The 23,474-nt window shown below is 36.4% G+C and overlaps 1 protein-coding gene across 4 annotated transcripts in view; it reads left to right on the forward strand.

The window, feature by feature from the left end:
• The window catches only part of POLK (DNA polymerase kappa), a 37,615-nt gene that overhangs the window by 7,681 nt on the left and 6,460 nt on the right, over positions 1–23,474 (forward strand). For 3 of the 4 annotated variants that reach the window (XM_065661138.1, XM_065661135.1, XM_065661137.1), the window contains exons 2-11: positions 2,491–2,669; positions 4,938–5,057; positions 11,706–11,858; positions 12,234–12,365; positions 14,079–14,232; positions 16,368–16,544; positions 18,296–18,420; positions 18,597–18,763; positions 20,986–21,018; positions 22,866–22,962. In XM_065661138.1, the coding sequence (XP_065517210.1) occupies positions 2,532–2,669; positions 4,938–5,057; positions 11,706–11,858; positions 12,234–12,365; positions 14,079–14,232; positions 16,368–16,544; positions 18,296–18,420; positions 18,597–18,763; positions 20,986–21,018; positions 22,866–22,962 (1,296 nt within the window). In that variant the 5' untranslated portion in view covers positions 2,491–2,531. The remainder of the gene's footprint in view (positions 1–2,490; positions 2,670–4,937; positions 5,058–11,705; positions 11,859–12,233; positions 12,366–14,078; positions 14,233–16,367; positions 16,545–18,295; positions 18,421–18,596; positions 18,764–20,985; positions 21,019–22,865; positions 22,963–23,474) is intronic. The other variant, XM_065661139.1, reaches the window with a different exon arrangement.

Consider the following 23,474-nt stretch of genomic DNA (forward strand, 5'->3'; position numbering starts at 1 on the left):
GCAGAGACAGGACACCTGACCCAAGCTAGCCAAAGAGGTATTCCATACCACAGCACGGCATGCCCAGGGAGGTAACTGGGAGTTAGCCGAAAGGGTATGGGCTGTCTTCGGGGGGGTTGAACTACATTCAGTGGGTGGTATTGTATTCTCTTCCCTTGTTATTTCCTCTTATTATCATTGGTGGTAGCAGTAGTGATTTGTGTTATACCTTAGTTACTGGGTTGTTCTTATCTCAACCCGTGGGAATTACATCCTCTTGATTCTCCTCCCCATCCCTGCAGGAGCGGGGTGGGGAGTGGGGGTGGGGGTTTGTGAGTGAACGAGCTGTGTGGCTTGGTTTAAACCACAACAGGCTGACATGAAATAGTGTTTAAAGCCTCTGCTATAAAACTGGGCCTTTAAGAATGATCTGAATAAGGAGGGGGAAAGATTTGTGTATGCTAGACATAAGGACACACTCAGGATGTGCCTAAAAAATGTTGTGAACATTGGAATAGGAAACAGAAGTAGTCTTGTGTTCATTCAAGCTTCTTGAAGGGAAAGAGTGATAAATGAACTAGGGAGATCGTGGAGGGGCATTTGCCTTTAGTATAGTATTTATTGGGAATTGTGCCTGTTATTTACCGGAGGCTGCCAGTAACAATGGAATTATTGTGGTCTTAATTGATATGGGGGTGCTTACGAGCTTGAGATGAAACTTGGGATGCAATGCTGCTTCATTTAATTCAAGTGCTGGTAAATGTGTATGTTAGCTGTAAGAGATTCTCCTACTGTAAGTGAAAAAAATCATGAAGATATTTGTCATCATGGTTTTACTTTCTAGATACATGTAAAAGCTATGAAGCCATTCCCTTTTCTGATTGCCTTTATAGGAGCTTAAGTGCTGCTAAAGGGTCAAAAGGAGTTCTGGTCTTTACATTGCCTTCTGTTCTTTGAAATACAAGCTGGAGATAAACACACTTAAGGGATCTTGCATCTTCAGAAATCATCATAAATAATCTGAATTAATAGAATATGATTAAAGTAGGGATATTTTTGTTAGAATGTCTTTTAAAGATGGGTTTCTTTAATATCTTGACTTCAGTTGGGTAGTATGTTTCAGGAGAAGATCTTCAGGAAAATATAATTGCCATTAATTTTAAGAAGTCACCCATGTAGTTCTTCAATAGCAAAAATCATCTCTAAATGCAAAAATAGATATTGACCTCCAGTTTGGTTGCTAATGAGGCCCACTTAAGTCCTGGAGTGAGAAAGTGGCATTTAAAGAAAAAATGTTACAGTCTCAGGTTTGTGTAATATGTGGTTGTTTAACAGAGCTGCTGTATGTACCTGGAATGCTGTGGCTCTTCCAACAGGGAGTGCCCCTGTCCCAGGGAGTACCTTGAAGGGGAAGTTTAGGGGTGAATGTGCTTCCTTCATGACAGTAAAGCTGAAATGGTTTATGAGTCAGCAACTTGGGATAGGAAGAGATTCTTTCTATATGCTTTCCCAGTCACAAATACATGTTAAGTAGTTTGTGCCAGTATCACATTCTCTGCTTGTTTTAATCTGGCAAAAATAAGACCACAGGTTCATGCCATAAAGGGTAAAGTTAGCTTAATTTAGGTTTTAGGTTTTTGGTTTTTATTTTTATCAATTTAGTAACTAGACAGTTTACCATATAATTAAAGCCTATCAAAGGATTTAGCTATTGATTTTCATAAGCAACAAGGAAATATGTCAGAAGTTCCTATATCAGAAGTACCTGCATTTATAAGAACTTACTGATGACAGTAACTGAGTAATAAAGGTTTGGTAAGTTACGTTAGTTGGATACCATTAATGGAAAAAAGAATGCATTAATCTTACACTGGATTAAGCAATAGTATTTCATTCAGAACTTTTAATTGAAGCCATCTGTTTCTAAAAGATGAGGTTTTTAATGCTCAAGTTTTGAATTTGAGCTAGAAATTACTGGGAAAGAGACTATGGCCTGTCTCAAGCAGGAATGAGGACTGTATGAACAACGGTCTTCTGCAGTTTAAGAATTGTTCAGTTTCTTTTAATGTAATAATCTAGTGAGCAGTATTTCATGTTTAAGGCAGTATTGTTTCATCATCCATGATAATATACAGTCATAAATCTCATGTGCATGTATAGGTATTGGCCTTTGCCAGAAGAAGTTGGTGCTCGGTTATTTCTGTAAGGGAGCTTTTAAAAGAGTGTATTTCCAGCTTAATATAAAAAATTTTTACTGTGTGCAAATACTGACAGAGTTACAGGTGGCTTTATATAGAGAGCGTAACAGGTCAGCTACTTTACAGGAATACAGGTCTTTGTATTTGTGATAAGTATGTAACTGTCTGAAAAAGTATAAAATACTTACTCAATAAATATTACAAATTAATTCCATAAGGGTTTTTTCCTATTGTTCAACTGGAACTTGGAAAGAAATGTATGATTTCTTTTTTTTTTATTATTTTTTTTTATTCTTCCTCCCTCCTCCTCCAGGTATTAAGTCTTAAAAGAGGTACTTGTTTTCAAGAAGTACTATGGATGACATGAAAAAAGTTTGCAATAGCTCTTGCAGTGATGGAGTTCTACTCAGAATGGGCCTCAATGATAACAAAGCTGGAATGCAAGGTTTGGATAAAGAGAAAATCAATAAAATTATCATGGAAGCTACTAAGGTTGGTTTGCTTACTCTTTTCCTGCTACTTTATCCATTGTCCAGTATCATAAGGTCCTCTTCCTCCCTTTTCCAAATGTTATCCCCCACATGTGTAAATGGAGGGCATCTCCTAAAAAGAAATGCCTGTGTAGGGAAGTAGGAGAAAGACTATAGCTTAATACCGTAAGGATTCATTGACCAGGGCGTGAATAACGCAACTGTATGCATCTTTAAATACTCCCATTTTGCCCGAAGCAGTGCATAAATATGACAGTATTGTCCCTTTTGCCTGTCCCATCGTTAATCAGTCAAGCAGATATACCTTTATTGGTCACCTTCCTATAACTTTTGAATTTGATTTAGTCAGTTTTTTCTAGTCCTTTCAGTAGAATTTCTTTGTGTTTACTACCTCTGTTCTTGACTGTCCTCTCAGTATTCAAGAGAGGTGGCCAGTAGTGTGCAGTTTTGTACCAAAGATCCACAGAGGACCCCACAAAGCATTGGAATATTAGTCCTCTTGTTCTTGGAGAGTCTTTATTTGAGCATCTCTGGTGTTTTTTTACTTTTCCTAGCACAAATGTTGGCCCTGGGTTATCTGGTTGATATTTTGCTCATGAATTCTGTGTTGACTGCTCTTGCTGTGTGGTAAGCTGCGGGGGTGCAGGGAGCAGAAAACGTACTATAAAAGAGCTTTTATTTGGCAAACTTATTTTCTGCTTGCATTTTCACTTTGATACTTCATATGCTGTCGAGCCCCTTGTTGATTAGATGTTTCTTTTACTTACTCTGTTTGCTCTTTCTTGAAAACATAGTGCTTTGTCAGACATATCCCTAATAATGATATTTGGATAAATCATTTTGTCAGAACAGCCACTGTTTCATTTCCTGTTGTGGAATAGAATGAATTATAAAATAGGCTTTCAAAACTGATATACAGGCATCTATCTATGTGTCAGAAATACATTTCTGTGAAAAAAGGCAAAATAATATAACAGAGATAGCTCAAGAAGTCTGAAGTGTTGATTCATTTTCTTAACCTTTTCTTTAGTCTTCAAAATTACACCTACAAACACTACCCATAATTGTATTACAGCCAGATTTTATATACTGCAAGAAATTTAAAGAACCCCAAAGCTTAATGAGAGTCTTAAGTATTGGGCTGATTCACACACCAATAGCTTGGTACTGACTTCTTTCAGTCAGCCTTGATAAGTCACATTTGATTGCGGAGGGAAGAAAAGATGAAATGCATGTCTGATATTGAAAGAAAACTTACAATAGTTTCTTCTAATTAGAGACCTCTTCTAAAAAATGAGACATGACTTGTTACAGTCTTGACATTCATCCTTTTTATCATTATTGTAAAAGTGGATATTGTTGCTTTTTATGCTTTTGCCTGATTCTTATTTGACTATGGCTGAATTCTTGTCATTGGCAACGGTTTGATAGCCAAAGTCTTAAGAGCTAAAAATTTGGCCACTTTTACAGATTTTTATAAACGACATTTCAGACAGTTCAGTAAAAGATATTACTTCTTCCTGAAAATGTTATTTCTCTTGTAAGCTAACTAGATACTGTTAGAAAAATATTTTATTTCCTGGTTTCTAATTTTCTTCTGTTTCATCATATGCCCTCTTTTGTTAGGAAGGAAATTGTTTACATTCTTTGCATGATTGTTGTCTTCTTATGTTTTTATTACATCTACTCCATTCCTTTTCTTGAAGGAGTAATTACATACTTGAGGGTGAGAGGGCTTTTTTATACTCATTTGCTTTTCATCACCATCTTCCAAATAGCTTCTAATTCTGCAGTGTTCTTCAAGTTTAAATGGCCAATGAAATACTCAACATTCTAATTGGATTTAACTTTTACAATGTCATTATTTATTTCCGTGTACATTAAAGTATAAAGGAGTCTTGCAAAATGCTTAATTTTTTTTTTTATTTTTACTTTTTTTACTCCTCTTGGAGGTATTACAAAGAATACTTTGACTTTTAGCTACTATTTCAGATTTTTGTGGTCAAGTGTTAGAATGAATAAATGTAAGTTCTCTAAATAGTCCCTTGTACTCATCTAAGTATAGGGTATCTGAGAAGGAGAAATACGTCTGTGTCTTTTGAGGAGGGAGATGTAAAGCACCACTGGTGTCTCTTGTGCATCATTTATATGAAAATACAAAGTATGCATTAGACACCATTACTGTGTTTTACGTGTTCTGTATTTAAAGATCAGATGTGGTTATTCGTAGGAAAAAACAAGAAACAGTTTTTTTGCAATTTTCTTCCAGGGTTCTAGATTTTATGAAAATGAACTTAAAAAAGATCAACAAGTTAACCAACGGATTGAAAAAATGATGCAGCTAAAAGAGAAAATTACAGCACAACAGCTCTTGAAAGCACAGCTGCAGGTACTGGTTAACCTTATAAAAACTTTTTTGAGTAAAAGGTGAACGAGAAACACTTTGGTGTGTTCTAGTGTATTGCATTAAATTCTGGTAATAAGTACGATGTTAACTACCATTTTGATGTTAGTCACAGGAGTAAAACTGCACGATGTTTTCATGATCTAATCTTAATAAAAACTTGCTGGAAGTATAAATTGTAAAATCACTCTGAAATGTTATCTAAATGAATAAAACAAAGTAATTGCTGTTTTTCTAAGTCTGTTCAGTCTATAGGGCTGTCACGGTTTACGTAAACATTTTATTAAATACCGTATTAATACCAGTCTTGAGTTTACTTTCTCTTTGTATAATACATGTATATTTGTGTCCAGTGGCCTGCAGTGGGAGGAAGGGGATCACAGTTGCCAACTCTTCTGGATATAATTTATTTCTTATTTATACTAATTAATGAAAAAATCATCATGGCAAGCAGTCACAACAAATACAAGTGTCCTAAACTAGAAAGATGAAGAGGGTGTTTATCTTCTCAAATGCTAGACAGATAACAACATCCAAAGTGTTACTGTGTATGAAGGGTTGTTGAAAGAAAACAACAGCACCAAGACTGCATGCTAAACATTCTTAGCCGCAACAGAATTGAAGTTGCTTGTAGAAGCTTAATTCCTTTCCTTTTTCATTTGTACTGTGATTCAGTCTTTAATTACATGATTGCTTGCTTGTTTTCTCTAACAGGCTTCCTGCTTCGTTCACTACACAGTGCAGACAGTGTGCACTGAGTGGGCAATTATTCAATATTTACTGTTGTCTTCATTGTTCAGTGGGTGGCCCTAAGCTTTATTTGTTGTATGCTAGTCTAACACAGCCTTGAATGCAGAATTACTGACTTCCTCACACGCTTCTCTATGTTGTACACCACATAGTGTGAATTCTTTAAAGTATTGCAGTACTCCAGCAGAGTAGTTTGTTTTGTAGATGAGGAACTGAAACACATGAAGATTAAACACATCCATTAATTTCAAATGCTGTTGTGAGGATTGTAAGTCCTAAGCTTTGGTGTACGATCTTTCTTCATTCATTGTAGATTTGCCAATTACTTTTGTAAATTATGTCAGTATATCATATTTGTGCCCAGGAAAGCTTCTAATTACTGAGTATCTCTGGGAAGTTTGTTATATACATGTATGCCTCAACTTGTTTTAGTTAATATTTAACATGGATCAGTTATGTCTCTGCTTTTTCGATATTGTTTTGTTTGTTGTTTGATTTTTGGTTTGGGCTTTTTTGTGGTTGTTTGGCTGGGGTTTATTTTTGGGGGGGTTTCTTTGTTTTTTTCTTTTTTGTGTTGGTTTTTTTTTTTTTTTTGTTTTGTTTTTATTTTAGGGTAGCTTTTAAGTCATTTAACCATGAAAAAGATAACTTCCTGTTCCATCCTTCCTGGTTCATGATTGCTGTTGCCCTCATTTATTCATTGCAAGTTCTGACCCTTTTGCTCTCTCTCCGTGCCTTTCTTTTAATTTGTCCTACCCTTGATTTTCCTCTTCTTGTCCCACATCCCCAGATTCCATCAGTCCTCTTTCCAGAGCAGTTAATTGTGCCCCCAGAGTCCTCACTGAAGTTCCCAGTCTCCTGGCCCATCATTCTATCTGTCTATGACTGATATCCAAAATGCCACTCCCTTTTCCTGTCACTTAACTGCCAGCTACTCTTTCCCAGGTCATTATCTCCCCCTTTAACTTCGCAAGTCTTGTGTGCCTTATTTTTTTTTTAGTATGTGCTGTGTGTTGTTTAATCAGTTTCTCTAGGTCTTTGGATATATAGTCAGGTCTCATCATCTTCTGTTCTTCTTTAATTTTGTCTATCTAGTTAACTCTTATTTTCATCTTTATTTCATTTCTGCCTTCTGATATACCATGAGAGAATTTGTTTTCTTAAAATTGTAAGTATGAGGTATTCACACTGCCATGGGATTCCTCTAAGTTGGTCTTTGAAGAGGCTGAAGATTTGCTGATGATACGAAGCTGGGGGGAGTGGCTGTGCTGCCATTCAGCAGGACCTTGATAGGCTGGAGAATTGGATGGAGAAAAACCTAATGAGGTTCAACAAGGGCAAGTGTAGGGCACTGCACCTGGAGAGAAAGAAGGCTGAGTACCAGTACAGGTTGGGTGCTGACCTGCTGGAGAGCAGTTGAGCTGAGAGGGACCTGCGAGAATTGGTAGATGATAAATTGACTATCAGCTGGCAGTGTGCCCTTGCAGCCAGCAAGGCCAATAGTAACCTGGGGTGCATTGGGAGGAGTGTGGCCAGCAGGTTGAGGGGGGTGATCCTTCCCCTCTATTAGACCCTAGTGAGGCCACATCTGGAGTCCTGTGTCCAGCTCTGGGCTCCTCCACACAAAAAAGACAAGGAGCTACTGGAGAGGGTCCAGTGGAGGCCACAAGGATAACCAGGGCTTGTTATGAGGAGAGACTGTGGGAGCTAGGCCTGTTTAGTCTGTAGAAGAGAAGACTGAGAGGGCATCTCTTTAATGCATATAAGTATCTCAAAGGTGAGTGCCAGGAGGAAGGTGCCAGACTCTTCAGTGACAGGACAAGGAGCAATGGCCATAAATTAAAGCAGAATGGGGAGAGGCTTCTTACCAGGGCCTGTTGCAGTAGGATGAGGGGTGATGGTTTTAAACTGGAAGAGAAGAGATTCAGGCTGTGTGAGAGGAAAAAAATCTTTATGATGAGGGTAGTAAAATACTGGCACAGGCTGCCCAGAGAGGTGGTGATATCCCTGGAGATATTTAAGACCAGGCCAGATGTGGTTTTGGGCAACCTGATCTACTTCAAGTTGTCCCTGTTCATTGCAGGGGAATTGGACTATATGGCCTTTGGAAGTCCCTTCCAACCCAAACTGTTCTATGATTCTGTGAGGAAGAACTTCTTTACATTGAGGGTGGCAGAGCACTAGAACAGGCTGCACAGGGAGGTTGTGGAGCCTCCCACTCTGGAGACATTCAAAACCTGCCTGGATTTATTCCTGTGTAACCTGCTCTAGGTGGCCCTGCCTTGGCAGCAGGGTTGGACTAGATGATCTCTGGAGGTCCCTTCCAGTCCTAATGATTCTGTGATGTAAAAATAAACAAAAAGGTCCCTGCTTACTGTATTTACTGGAAGAAATCCTGGTTACATGGTGGAAACAGTAACATAAATAGAATGTAGAATCTGCAAGGTAAACCACTACTGGAGTGTATATATGCCAGGAAATTTGTGAGGATCTTTTTCATTTTTTGCAGTTTTCTTTAGGCCTTCTATGCAGAAGAGCCCTTAACCACCATTGATTTTTGCAAATATTGGCGCAGTAGAAAGTGCTTATGAAGCTTCTTAAAACTGCCGTTTATGTGTACAAATATTTCTTTGGGGTTTTTTGTTTGTTTGCTGGAGTTTTTAAAATAATCTTAAATTTGAAAGGTAGTTTGAAATGTTTCTAATGAATGTTGTTATATTTTAAGAGAAACTATATACTGTACAGTATCATGTGATTCTTAATTTTGGAAAACTTTTCTGTAACAGAGTTAGATTATTCCAACAGTCTAGAATGGAATTGTTTTAAATCCAGGAGGAGTTAATAATGCTTTTAAAAGTATCTAGCTGCTACCAGCTTTGCAAACTGCTGTACTAATGTTTGCTATTTTTATCCATGTGGATTTTTCCCAGATGTTTATTCTGTAAATAGTTACTATTCACTTAAACTTCTATCACTGTTTGTTACCTCTTCACCTTGTCAGGTGCTCTTACAAATATAAAAAAAATTTTGAATTATCTTCTCTGTCTTACTTTGACAAAGCAATTTAAGATAGAAAATTTGTATTTTGCATCATGTGATAAAAAGAAGTGAGAGGTTATTCTTTAGGTTGTTTGAAAGTCACTCACTAGAAGCAGAATTAAACTTCAGTTACCATTTGTTTTTTTTAGGGTTTTTTTTTTTTCATCTGGCTTGGAAATAAAAAGTCTCAGTATCTCTTTCTGTCTTCAAGCTAAAATTGGAAGCAGCTTTTAAAAACTTGTCAGCCTGGCTTCCCTCAAAGAAATTATTCCATTACTTTTCTTATCTTACTAAGGAAACATTTGTAGGTGCCTGAAATTTGCTGAGTATGTCTGGGTGTGTTTTGCTTGGGTGTATTACTTGTTGTATCAGTTGCTTTTGCCGAAGAGTTATCTTTTTGTATTTCTGATTAGTTTACGTAATTTTACTTCGTTCTTCAGATGCATGTATTAAGTGATCAGTAAGTATGATGATACATTTGGGGAGAAAAGGCAAAAGAAATTTGTTCTTAATTTGATCAATTGAAGTGCAGAAGTTATGTAACTAGAGAAGCAATTGACAGAATTAAGCAATTTGAGTTTCAAAGTAACCTGAAAATTATCTGTATATTTTAAAATAAGGATGTTTTTCATTATTACTGCATGGCTTGAACTCTTACGGAATTAGTAGCATTATGAAAATGATGTAAATTACCCAGTTTTTGTTGTTGTTGTTTGAATGGCTTTCCTCTTGTTTTTAATTTGTCTAAACCAGTTTTCTCGACCTCAGGGAGCATACTGTGCTCTTCTTTATGGAATCGCTTAGTTTGAGGCCCCATTCTAGCCTTTCATCCTTCAAATCAACTTGGAACAAAACAGAGAGAATACGTCATAAATCGTAACTCAGATTTAGTTTGAACATTCATACCCACTTGCCTTGGTTCAAGAGTCTAAACACAGGTTTTTTGATAAGGGGGTTGTGTTTTTTTTATTAAGCAGCTCTGTTGAGGGTAAAAGAAATGTCTTCAAGTAACCATGCAAGTTACACATAAATGTCCCTCTCCAGGACCATAAACCCACGGCGATCAATCGAGAGACATTTCTGTAATTGTATCTTGATGTCATTAATGTGTGTGTGTCCTTGTACTTGCGAGCAAACAGTACTTAAATTTCTTGAGCTCTATTATGCCTATTTCATGGGGTGGGGGGGGCGTCATTCCCCCCCCCCCTTTCTTTTTTCTTGTCTTTTCCCCTTTTTTCCCTTTTTTCCCTTTTTTCCCTTTTTTCCCATTTTTCCCTTTTTTCCTTTTTTCCCTTTTTCCCTTTTTCCCTTTTTCCCTTTTTCCCTTTTTTTTCCCTTTTTTTTCCCTTTTCCCTTTTTTCCCTTCTTTTCCCTTTTTTCCCTTCTTTTCCCTTTTTTCCCTTCTTTTCCCTTTTTTCCCTTCTTTTCCCTTCTTTTCCCTTCTTTTCCCTTCTTTTCCCTTCTTTTCCCTTCTTTTCCCTTCTTTTCCCTTCTTTTCCCTTCTTTTCCCTTCTTTTCCCTTCTTTTCCCTTCTTTTCCCTTCTTTTCCCTTCTTTTCCCTTCTTTTCCCTTCTTTTCCCTTCTTTTCCCTTCTTTTCCCTTCTTTTCCCTTCTTTTCCCTTCTTTTCCCTTCTTTTCCCTTCTTTTCCCTTCTTTTCCCTTCTTTTCCCTTCTTTTCCCTTCTTTTCCCTTCTTTTCCCTTCTTTTCCCTTCTTTTTTCCTTTTTAGCTTTTTGTCCTTTTTTTCCCTTTTTTTTTCTTTTTTTTTTTTTTTGTGTTTTTTTTTTTTTTTCATTTTTTGTAGTTGTTGAATTATCTCTTTCACTTACAGAATGGTGTGCAGTACTGCCAACATAGACATCTTAAGTTCTTAAATCAGTGGACTTTAAAAATTGCCTGCCAAATAATGCATTCACACTTTCTGGTCACAAAGTTCATAACTCATTCACATTTGAAAGATATTTCAGAAACATGATCTGCAGGTCTTTTTGCAAAAGAATGCAAGGAAATTAAGCCCAATTAAAGTAGTTCATGGAGATGTCCTTGTGCTTGGCTTCTGCCTCACAACATCATGGAACTAATGCAGCAGGAGTATTGATTGCCACCTACTAGCAGACAATACATGTTTAACTCCGAGTGAAAGGTGCTCCCTATGCATGTGCTTTTCTTGAAAACTCATCTTGCATTTTTTTATTAGCAGTCCAGCCTTGTATGATATGGATTCCTGTAACAAATGTTGAGGAATTTTATAAAGGGATTAAAAGTAGTTTACTTAGCAGTAAATGAACCTGTTTGTTTGAGACCTTATTTTTCTGACAAGACAAGATAAATGGATCTGCCCTGTGAGCTGTTGGCCTTCCCTTAGCCTGTCTAGGCCGGTTTTCTGAAGTGTGGTAGCTTAGTTTAAGAGCACTGGAAATTCTCTAAAAGCATGAAAGCATGTTTTATTTTCTTGTTTTTTTTTTTTAATAACCTGTATCCTGTAGCTAAAGCTGCATATTCAATGGTCCTACAAAGTTTCTGTCTTAGTCAGGTGATTTATCCTTTCCGCCCTCCATAGGTGGGGTTTTGCTGTTTGTTGAGTTAGTGTTTTTTTCATTGGGTTTGGAGTTGGGGTTTTTTCTACAGCATTTGCTGCAGCAACAGCAGTGTTCTGAGAGCAAGCTTCATCAGAAACTTGGCTGAGGGTGGGTTTTTTCAGTGGTGCTGATTTGGTCAGGTTTGCTCATTTGTTTTGTTTGTTTTTTTAACTACATGCCAGATGCATTTGATTTTCTAGGGTCATCTGTACTATTGCACGTCTGCCAGGTTGATAGTTTTTCAGTTACTGTTTTATTCTGTTCAGGTGGACAAACTTGTGGTAGAATTGGAACAGAGCCGTAACCTTAGCAATACAATTGTACATATTGACATGGATGCCTTCTATGCAGCTGTGGAGATGAGAGACAAACCAGAGCTGAAGGAAAAGCCTATAGCTGTGGGATCAATGAGTATGCTGGTACGGCCAAATGTCAAGCTGATATAGAAATCAATTACGTGAATCTAAAGCCTAATAAATTATACAATAATAATGCAATATGACACTGTTACATAGAAAAAATTTGTAAGTGTGGAAAACTAACAAAAATAATAGAGGGAACATTGGTTCTCAGACTAGACCATGTAAGATGGATTTTATTTTTTGGTAAAAAGTGTACTGATGAAAGTTTAAAGGATGTAAGCAGATTGAAAGATGGTGGGAGGAGATGCACATAAATTCTCAGTGTTTTGAGTTTTTTCTTTGTGGAGATATATAATAAAATTTGATTATTTAACACTGAACTTTAAGAAAAACCTGATTACTGATCACTAAACTTATTTAATCTCTCCTAAGTCTACCTCAAATTACCATGCTAGGAGATTTGGTGTACGTGCAGCCATGCCTGGATTTATTGCCAAAAAGCTATGTCCACATCTAACTATAGTACCATTAAACTTTGGAAAATACAGCAAAGTGAGTAAAGAGGTAAGTCTAAAAGTTCTCTCTACCCAGAAGTCAATGAACTTGGTTTTAGACTCTATCAATACATAACTTTTAGGTAATATGAAAAATAGTAGTTTAAATACTGAACTGTTCAGTGATGTGGCTTTGAAAACAGGACAAAAAAGGAGGTGAAAAGCATTGCATTCACCCATCTTGCTATTTGATTTAAGTCATGCTTCATTCAGAGCATGCAAATACCTATCAGCATCATTACTGATGCTGACACAGATTTGCAGAACTGTGTAGTAAGCCAGTGATACCACTTGAGCCTTACTATTCTTAAAACTTCAAAACCATGGAGCATAATCTAATTACTGGGAAAGCACATAGGAAAAATTGAGATAATAATTTCATACAACGCATGATCATTATTTTGAATGCTGATTACTGGAGAGAGAACCAAAAAGCATTAGTGAGTTCTAATTGCAGATTCATTTGTTTCAAAAGAAGGGACTTGAAATAAACAGCAAAAAATTAAGGAGAAAATAAATAATTTTGCTTTAATAGAACTAAATTTAGTGAGTGCCAGGAGAAATATGTAGGATTACTTGAAATCCTGTTAAAAAGAAGAAAAAGATCTTTTGTAAACCTGAAATCAAGCTAATGTGTGGCACAAGTCTCCTGATTTCAGTAACATTATGCCAATATTTATTTATTCTTATGAAGCCTCAATCTGTTTATATAAATGAAGGTAATTACTAATTTTGATCCTATTTGATTTTTCTCACTTCTATTTTAATAAAGCATATATAGATATGAGTATTTCAGAATGTGTTTTAACTTGTTAAGGATCTCTGATTTCACAATATGTATTTCACTTTTTGTTTGATGGGGTGAAGTATTAAATGTTGAGTTTGGTTGTTTTTCTCTTAGAATTTGCATTGAAAATATTTAGATTTATTTCATTTTGTCATTAAAAGTTGAGCAGTGAATCCTATCTTCAACCAGTTTTAGAAAGATGAAGAGCATGTTTGACTAAAATTAACAGAGAAAACATGACACAGTCAAATTGTCCTCCTTGTTTTAGAAAAAAAAAAAAAGCTGTGGGGGAGAGGAGAAAAGGTAGATACTTTATTTTGACCATTTAATTTACTATATTGCCTTCTGGGAAGACACATTATCACTGAAGATTTTTCTAACCTGCGGCATTAACCACTGTTTTAAAGCATTGGCTATAATTTCAGTTTAAATATCATTTAAGACTTAAGTGTGGGGGTTTGCAATGGTTTTTTGGTTGGTTGGCTGGGGGGCTTGTTTAGTTGGGTTTTGGTTTGGGTTTTTTTTAACCTTTGCATATGTGATGTCTGGAGAACAGTCCCCAGAAAGGTGCATCAACTCATGTGCTTTGCTGAGTTCCCAGGTCCCTGGAGTTTTATTCAGGTGGTACTACCATGTCTGTGAACCTCTGAGTTCCTCTGAAATCGCAATACACTGATCTGAATGACCTGTGTAAAATACAGGTCATAGATTAAAATACACTACTCAAAATCCATTTAGTTCTCACTTATTGTTGGTATCTTGCTACTTGTAAGAAGCAAGTAGCAGTAGTTACGAGTATCGATAAGTAATTTTATATATAAATTTTGCTTATATTGCTTGGTCATCTTCAAGTTTCAGAGTACATTGTTTAATTGTGTTGTCAAGATCTGTTCTTACAGCAACAAAGCTTTAAACTTCCATTATGTGTTTATAAAGGTTAGAGAAATACTGGCCGAATATGATCCCAATTTTATGCCTGTGGGCTTAGATGAAGCCTACCTGAACATAACAGAGCACTTGGAAGAAAGACTGAACTGGCCTGAGAGTAGGAGAAGATTCTTTTTTAACACAGAAGGCACTACAGAAACTGGTAAGGAAGTTATTCTCTTTTTATGCAGTTACCTGAGACTGAGGGAACAGTCGGTTTCTTTTAGGGTTCCTTGCAGAATGAGGATGGCACTAAACAGTAGTTACCATTAAAGCTTTATTCTCCTCATAGGAGGTCATGATTAGAATAGCATGGAATTTCTCCAAGCAGAGTCAATGAAGTACAATCTTTAAGTAATGTAATACAGAATTTCTAATACAACTTATCTTTAAAATTTCTAATCATATGGATCCTCCGAGGGTCATGTCAGATCTTAATACATGGATTGCTATATCAATATAACAATCATAACCTAGACTTGAATTATATTAAAGAATACTCAGTCCTTGAAGAAAGCAGAAGACACAATGGAGGTGTCCTGGGCAGGTCCTCGTCTCACTCACTGTCCAGCAGCAGTTCTGGTCCATGTTCCCTGTTAGGACTTGTAAGTGTTTGATTTTACAGACAGTGCTCTGGTGTCTGGTGCTGTTACCGTCCTTGTTCTGTGTCAGGGTCATCAACACGACCAGGCTGTCTGGGTGCCTGGGACCTTCGAGGACAGTAAGCGAGGGAGTAATCGGCCTTGTGCCCAGGAACCAAGGCTGGTAGGGAGGGGAAGGGGAAATCTGTTTCCTTTGCTTAGTGCACAGGACCTTAAGGGACTGATAATGAGGGGAAAGGGAATGAATACATGATGTGGTCAGTCTCAGAGAATGGCTGCTTGACCTGTAAAATAATATTAGTTATGCTAACTGCATTACCAGATGTTGGGAGAAGGGGGTAACTCATAATGTAAGCTTGAGATAAGCTGCACTCATTGTATGTGTAGGTACTTAAGCCATAATTTGTCCTCCCATATCTCTCTACTTACAATTTGTTAATTTACAGGTTAATTTCTTCTACTACTCACCTGTGCATAAAAGGTGTGCAGCTAATGTTTTGGACTTGTAGGATTTTTTTCTTTTTTAACCTGAGTAAAATGTGTGGAAAGTGGTAGTAAGTTTGCTTAAGGAGGTGTGAAATAAACTTCTGTTCTAACAGTCATTGGTATTTTGTAAAGATGTTTCCAAAAAAAACTACAGAGTGCTGCGCATCAGAAACAGGAGAAATTGTCTGCAAAAACTGTATGTGTAAACACTAGTTACATGATTGTTTTACAAGAATAAAAATGTATAATGAGCACTGCAGAAGTTGTGGTGATTCTTGAGGTATGACTGAATTTCATTTGGCTCTAGAAGATCGAGTTGGAACCACATTCACAACTGTATACACAATCAGGAATATTAAAAAAACAAGGAATCATACAAGTGGTTGACAGATGCACAAATCAGGACATTTATATTTTAACTATTCAAAAATTATCTAAATAGTAAGAGGATAATCAAGGATTCACTATGACTGGCAACTATGAACAGAATAGAATAGAACAGAATAGAATAGAAAACAGGCATAGTCTTTACAAAATATCACTTAAGGTAGTCATGTGCCTTTCATACCTCTCAATCATCTTCATCCTTCCAAAACACCACTGAGCACTCAGAATGTGAAAATATAATAGTAAAGTTTGGAGTCAGACAAAGGTCTGCTGACATTATTTGTTTTATCATGACTGCAGCTGAAAATAAGAAGCTCACCAGCTTGGTGGTTCTGAAACTGGATATTCCAGAACCCTGATTTTCTTTGGAGAATATTGAAAAAACTGCGGAAAAGATTTTAATTTCCACAAAAAAATGGAACATCTGGCCTTCATTCAGATATGAAACAAAAATAATGCCAAAATCTTGATGCTTTTCTGCTGCTAGAGCAACAGGCCAGTAAACATTGTTGCTTTTCTGGAAGTTATATCTACTCTCATAGCGAATTCTTCCAATATCAGCCAAGCTCAAATCACATTAAGAATGAAGCAGTTATGACGCCTTTCTCAAACAAACAAACAAAACCCCAAAAAAACAAACAATGCAATTGCTTTGGCTAGTTTTGTTTGTTTTTTTTTTTCCAAACAGAAAAAAACACCTGCTAATGAACTCTTTTCAGCCAGTGCAGAAGGAAATCAGTAAAGTATGTGTTTTATACAGATGGATTAATTGTTTCTAACATAGATAAAGATGATATAAATATGTCTGTCAAATTTAATGAAGGTGGATGCTCTTCTTCACCGGTATTGTTTGAAGACAGCACACTTCTGATCAATGACCATCCTGAACAAAGAGATCAATTGGTGGAAAATTCAGTTGTCTTTGGAACTTCTGCAGAGGAAGTTGTGAAGGAAATTCGCTTTAGGATTGAGCAGAAAACTCAGCTGACTGCCAGTGCAGGTATTCAAACACACATGAATAATAATAATGTTTTGTATGTCCACAGTATCTGCTGCTCTTATCTCAGAAAGCATTACTTAGGAAACCAGCATTGCCGCAGCATTGTGCTGCAAAGAAATACGCATTCTTTGCCAAGACCGCAAAGACTGTGACTTTCAAGTGTTTCAAGAGATGTCAGGGGTGTTCGTGTCACTCCTGGTTTTTGTTTGGTCTCTTTGGTTGGTTTTTGTGTTAGTTTTGGGGTTTTTTTTTAATCACAGGAGTAGTTTTATCACCTTTTTACTTCTTTCTTGAAATACAGGTAGTGTGGAACAATGACCAGTGTGCTCAGGAGCTAAGTTTAGCACTGGTAGTTGTTATTTTAGTGCTCTGTGTAAATTGTTTTGGAAGCCAGTGGTCAAGTGAAATCTGTCACTGGTTGCTAGTTTGCTGTTAGTTTGCATAGCAGATCCATATTGTTAAGTAGTTTGAACTCCACATTGTTCCTTGCTTAAGGCAATATCAAAGTTCATTTAAAAGTTCTCACAGAAGCAAAACATGTTTAAGTTAATACATTATTCAGTAGCTTTTTAATATTTAGCATTCAAGTTTTACGTCTTTTGTCTTCATGGAATCTGCCTGTAAATCTCTGTCATGTTAATATTAATCTGGATTAGGTCACTAAGGTGTATGTCCCAGCCACTTAGTTTGGATGCCATCTGATCTGTTCTGTGTACCGGGTCAGTGAGGTATCAGGGAGTGCTGAGCTTTATGAAACAGATGTGGAAGACCAGGGAAGCATTGAATGTTAAGCAGACATAAAGGAACAACTAATAAGCAGGATGAGACAACCCTCCCATGTAGGGGATGTGGCAGCCCTCCTGTGTATGGGATGAGATAACCCTCCTCATGAGTAGTAGCAAAATAATAATTTTGGTCTACTGAAATTTTGTCTTCCGAAGAATGAGTTAATGTTTACAAAACAGGCATATTTTTTATAAGTGCATCAGGGTTTTTTTTTGCCTCAAAAAACAGTGAGAAAGCTACTTGAAGAAATACTGGTAATCAGTAATAAATAGAATTACTTAAACTATCTTAAATATTATGTTGTATTAGTGAGCAAAAAAATGTAGACAGCTAGGGCTGTAGCACAGAATAATTCTATTTTTCTTGCTAAACCAATTCTAAGTTTATTTGTAAAAAACAGTTACTTTGATAGAGAAGAGCAATACCTCTTCATCCCTACCGGGGAAAGAGAGACCTCTAAACAACTGCATAGCAGTGGTAGCCCACAAAAGACTTGAATTTGGTAAATTCTGTCAAAATTAATTTAGTCTTTTTGCTGACATACAAGGGAGAAATATCTCCTCGTTAAGAGACCATTATAATAACTGCTGTTTTATTTCCTTTTGTCTTATCACTATCACTGTCATAAAATCGTTCAATAATGTAACTGATGTCATTTTTAAACACATGATATTTAACCTCTCATGACTGAGTAGTGCATGTTGTGTTACTCTATCTTAAAATGGTAGGTACACTTCGTCAATTACATTTGATCTACCACATGCATTTATGTTCTCACATGTCTATTACAAATTTTTTTTGCAAATTTGTAACACATCTGGTTAGCAGCTGTTGTCATTCTTCTGCTTATGTTTTGTCTTTGCCAAATATGTAGGCTACTTTTGTGCTTTTAAGTATTGCACAGTTGAAATTAAACATAGTCTTCCATTTTTTATAAATACAGGTTTTGTTTGTTTGTTTTTAAGGAATAGCACCGAATACCCTGCTAGCAAAAATGTGTAGTGATTGTAATAAACCCAATGGGCAGTGCAGAATTGTCCCTGAGAGACAAGCAATTCTAGACTTCCTAAAAGATTTACCCATTAGAAAGGTAAGAGATATAATGACATTTACAATGCAATCATGTTTCCTATGTTCTAAAAGGAAGATTATTACTGAAGAAATGGACTTTTCTAGGTAGTCTGTCCAGTTGTTTAATTTAAATTGTTATTGGTATTAAATCTACAAATGGAAAGTTTCCATCATAATGAACTTCCTCTTTTTCAGGTGCCAGGAATTGGAAAGGTAACAGAGAAGATGTTAAAAGCCCTTGGAATTGTGACTTGCTCAGAACTTTACCAGCAGAGGGCACTGCTTTCACTTCTTTTTTCAGAAGCATCTTGGCATAATTTCTTGGATATTTCCCTTGGTTTGGGTTCTACACATTTGGAAAAGTATGTTTTATTTTAGTAGTTTTTTCCCCCTTTTGTTTATAATTTTCCAAATTTTTCCTTGGATATGTTACATACTGTATATTTTTAAGATACTTAAGTGGCAAATACTAAAATTTGGCTTTCTTAATATTTTAAAAGATCTACCTGTTATTCTTGTGACTAAAATATACACAATGGCCAGACATTAAAAACCAGAAGTTTGTACAGCCATGTCAAATACACAAAATGCAAAAAGTCTATCAGAGAAGTTGTGTGTAAGTATATATCAAGAAATAAAGTCAGTGTCATTTAGGATAACCTCATGATTATTAAAATAGCTAGAGAGAAATGTGATATCCTAAGCAGAGGCATTCAATCCTGTTTCTTCTGTAAAAACCAATATACCTTCATTGTTTATTATCTGTTGTAATGAAAAAGGCATTGGTACCTGATCTTTGGTGGTAGATTGTCATATCTCTAATGAAAGTAATTGAGTTTCTCTGTCTCCTGCCATGTTTCATAGAATTGTAGAATGGTTTGGGTTGAAAGGGACCTTAGAGATCATGTAGTTCCAACCCCTCTGCCACAGGCAGGGACACCTTCCACTAGATTAGGTTGCTCCCAGCCCTTCCAGCCTTGAATACTGCCAGGGATGGGGCAGCCACAGCTTCTCTGGGCTGCCTGTACCAGTGTCTCACCACCTTCACGGGGAAGAATTTCTTAGTTCTAGGTCTGCCTTCTGTCAGCTTGAAGCCATTTGCCTTTGTGAGTGGACACCTTAGACCTGTGTCATCACTTGTCATGCAGAGTTGTAGGCGTAACATAGTGTAACCTATTCCATTTCTATTGTAGTCTAGTGTAGTCCATTCTGTTCCAGTCCGTTACGTTCCATTTCATTCCATTGCATTCCACCCCACTCCACTCTATGCCATTCCATGTCTCTCCATTCCATTCTATTCCCTATGCTCACCCCGAGGTGAATAATGCCGAGACTGTTACTTTCCTGCAGTGCCAGGGGGTTTCAACTCCAAAACCACTGAAAACAGGATTTTATTTTATGATTCGATTTGATTTTGGTTTTGTTACTTTTAATTTTATGTTACTTTTATGTTATTTTATGTTACTTTATGTTATTTTATTTTATGGGGGGTTGTTTGGTTTTTTTTGTTTTGTGTTGGTTGCTTTTTTCACTCTGTTCCAGAGCCCACAAGCATCAACCAAATGCACATGTGTAGCCAGAAGCAGGTTGATGCATTCTTCAGCTTAGCTTGAAAAAACATCTCTTGCAGTCTGGGAAGGGAAAGCCACAGAGCCACGGAAAGCAGCAGCAGGAAGACAGGCCAAGCAGTCCCTGTATCCTGAAGAGAAGGCACATGAAGAATGATTAATAGGACCAACCACACACAAATGTTCAAGAAGCAGCAAATAAACCCCACCAGTATTTTAAAACCCAGCATTATCATTGTGAAGGGGAACACATTTTTAATGATGTTGTCTGAGAAATTCATTTCTTTGTTTTACAAGCACCAACTTGATTTTAGTGATCTTAGTGTGGAGAAACCAAGCCCTTAACATACCACACGGGTCCTCAGTAAATGGTTCATATGAAGGTTCATTGTCTGTGAGCACCTTCTTTTAGGAAAACCTGAGAATACCAAACTCGTTATTTCCAATACTTACAAACAGAAGAAAGAAATGCCCTGGTGAACTCTTCACATGCAGAAAAGTTGTTAAAGGGGGGCTCAATTAAAAGTGGAAGGAAAGAAAGAAACAAAGAAGAAAAGCCTTAACATACCATCTTTAACATGGGCAATAATTTAGACATAAAGCAAATCAATTCCTCAGATAAACAAATATTCAAGTATACAGTGCTTAATAGTTATAGCTAGGTGAGACAGCATAGGCTTCGTAGTTTTGTTTTTAAGTAAGACTCCTGATATGAGAAGGGAGTTTTGAGGGTTTTGTTGATGGTCTATTTTGGTGGTTTTTTCTTTTTACACACTGTTGACATCTCTGCCTGATCTGTGTCTTTACTTTTCATCTGCAGTATAAGGCTTTTAAAGAAACTTTTTCAATTTCATACTCATTTAAATTTTATATAGAAGATTTATAGAAGAAGTTAACATCCAGATCTTAGAGATACTGCTGTTAGTTATTGAAACATGATTGGTTGAATTAGAGTTTATTGAAATTATAACAGTTGAAGGTAAAGTGAGTATAATAAATTGTTTTTGTTTTTAAAGGGGTGGAGAAAGAAAAAGTATGAGCACTGAAAGGTATGCCTCTTTAATATTAAAAAACCAATAATCACTAATCCTATATAATGCCAGGTAGAGTATGCAGTAAATATACTTTCATTGTGTAATGCGTGTTAAAAAAACCTCATATACAACAACAAGCCTACTAAATCAGATTCAAGCTTGCTTTTTTTTTTTTTTCCCCTTGGCTTCAAAATAACTGTGCAGTTGTTCTGACAGTTTGTGTGTCCTCTTCCTCATCATGTGATCCTCCTAATACCTTTAATTCATCAAAGTGATCTTTAAGCCATAATACAGGGTGGAAATATATAAAGGATTGATTTTTTTTTTATATATGTTCCAGTTTAATGTCAGTATCAGCCTTTTAACCTTCAGTCCCATGCATACCAAGTATAGCATAAGTTAGACTTGTAAAGCAGACAATAATTTTGCATGGTTAAATAAAATTGGCTATATTTTCTAACTTTTATGTTTTTACCAGTGTTAAGTTCCTTAAGGTGGTGTATGTCATTCTCAAAAGTTCATTTTTAAAAAATAAATACTGCAAGAAGAATCTGTAGAGCATTGTAATAATTATCTCTACCCTCATGTGTTGCATCGTCTTAGGAAAAAAGGTTTTTATTCCTACAGACTTGGTAGTTGTGGGCGTCTTATGGAAGCCCCATAAGGTTTTGTACAACCAAAGCTGAGGATTTTATCGCTGTAGTCTTGTGCTGGTTTGCAGGCAGACAGATAATCTGGGTAGCCTCTTGTACCTTAGCTTTTCTTCCTTCCTTTTTGCCTGAAGGAAACAGTTTTAGATCAGAGATGTCAGTGGGCTGGTGAGATCATGAAACTTGTTTATGCGGGGGAAGAGATGGGCCTGAAATGGCATTGTCTCTATCCTTCCCCTTTCAAACCCAGTATTTACAACTTCCCAGTTGCTGCAGTATTGCAATGTTGTAACTGCAGCATTGCCAGGACAGCATAAATTATTCCTTGGATAATGGCATGGAACCTACAGCACAATATTCATCCCAACAGTTCAGCAGCATGCAAACATTCTTAGGGAAATGGGAATCATAACAGAGGATGGCTTTTCAATGCGATCAGGTAAATCTGAATATAACTTAGAGATGTAAAACGCAGTGTGACTATAATGACTTTACACTTGTTAATATAAAGCTTGGCATGAAATAATGGATCTGTGAGACCTTTCCAAAAGCATCTGGTTGCAGTAAGTTTTGCTTCCTGCTTCTCTTAAAACCACTACTAACTGAAGGTTGCCTTTCCTGTCGTGTTATTTACTAAAAAGCAGATGCACAACAACAGAAAAATAATACTGTAATTCCACTGGTAGCAGTTAGCAACATTTTTGGCAGAAAGATAGTTTTTCTTCCTCTGAAGCTAGACATAATTATCCCAGCTAACTTTTTTTCTTAGCATCTGCATTATTTATTTATGATACATAGCTCTGCTGTTGACTTTCCAATCCTTTCTTTCTTTTGATATTACACAGCACCGTACAAAGGAGATTAAATACCAATTATTTAGCTGGCTTCATGGGTTCGGTTGGTGTTAGTGTTCTCTTGCAAATATTAAAGCATTAATGACCTTAAATCTGATGCATTTTCAAATAGTGCATGAAAATTTGGAAGTCAGATTATTTTATTTGAAAGGCTTTGCAAACATTTTGAAATGCATAAATGTGCACAGATTTTTTCTGTATATTGTGGCTATTAATATTCTTTTTTCCTTGAAGTGAGCACTCAAACCTGTACAACTTACTAATGCAGGTTTGTTTAACTGTAAAAGAAAATTTTAGATGGCAGCCACTGAGTAATTTTTAGGATTCGTACTGAAAAAAGGTCATATCATTGTCTTAGAACATTCAGTGAAATGAACACAGCAGAAGACCAGTACAGCCTGTGTCAAGAACTCTGCAGAGACCTTGCTCAAGACCTACAGAAAAAGGGACTTAAGGTATTTATATTACTCCATGTTGCTTGCAAAATGACAGCACTTTGCACTAAAAGTTACTAAATATTTTAGTTATGTTAGTGTCTTATGTTATTTTAGTTAGTATACTAACATGAGTGCTTTCAGCAGCATCATACCATACAATGTCTTTGATTCTTTAATTTGCAGATGCTTAGAATGATTTAGGCAACATTTGAATATTGTTCAGGTGGCAATCTAATAATGTGTGGGAAAAATAAACTAATTAACCAAGTTATGTAGCATGCAAGCATTTTATGCTTAAAGTAATATTTATAAAGAAGTATTGGAACTGATTGTGAGCTGTTCTTTGTTCAATCATGTGATACTAATGTGTTCAAACACTGTGTTTCTCTCCCATATTCATACAGGATCCAGTCAATAGCCAGTAGTGTATTTTAAGAAGTACACATGTCCCAGACTTGCTTACAAGTTATTCATACCATTCAGTGGTACGAATGATGGGAGCAGTCCCTGTATTCCTTCTCCCCAAATTT

Source organism: Lathamus discolor, chromosome Z, assembly GCF_037157495.1.
Source record: "Lathamus discolor isolate bLatDis1 chromosome Z, bLatDis1.hap1, whole genome shotgun sequence".
NCBI classification, from domain to species: Eukaryota; Metazoa; Chordata; class Aves; order Psittaciformes; family Psittacidae; genus Lathamus; species Lathamus discolor.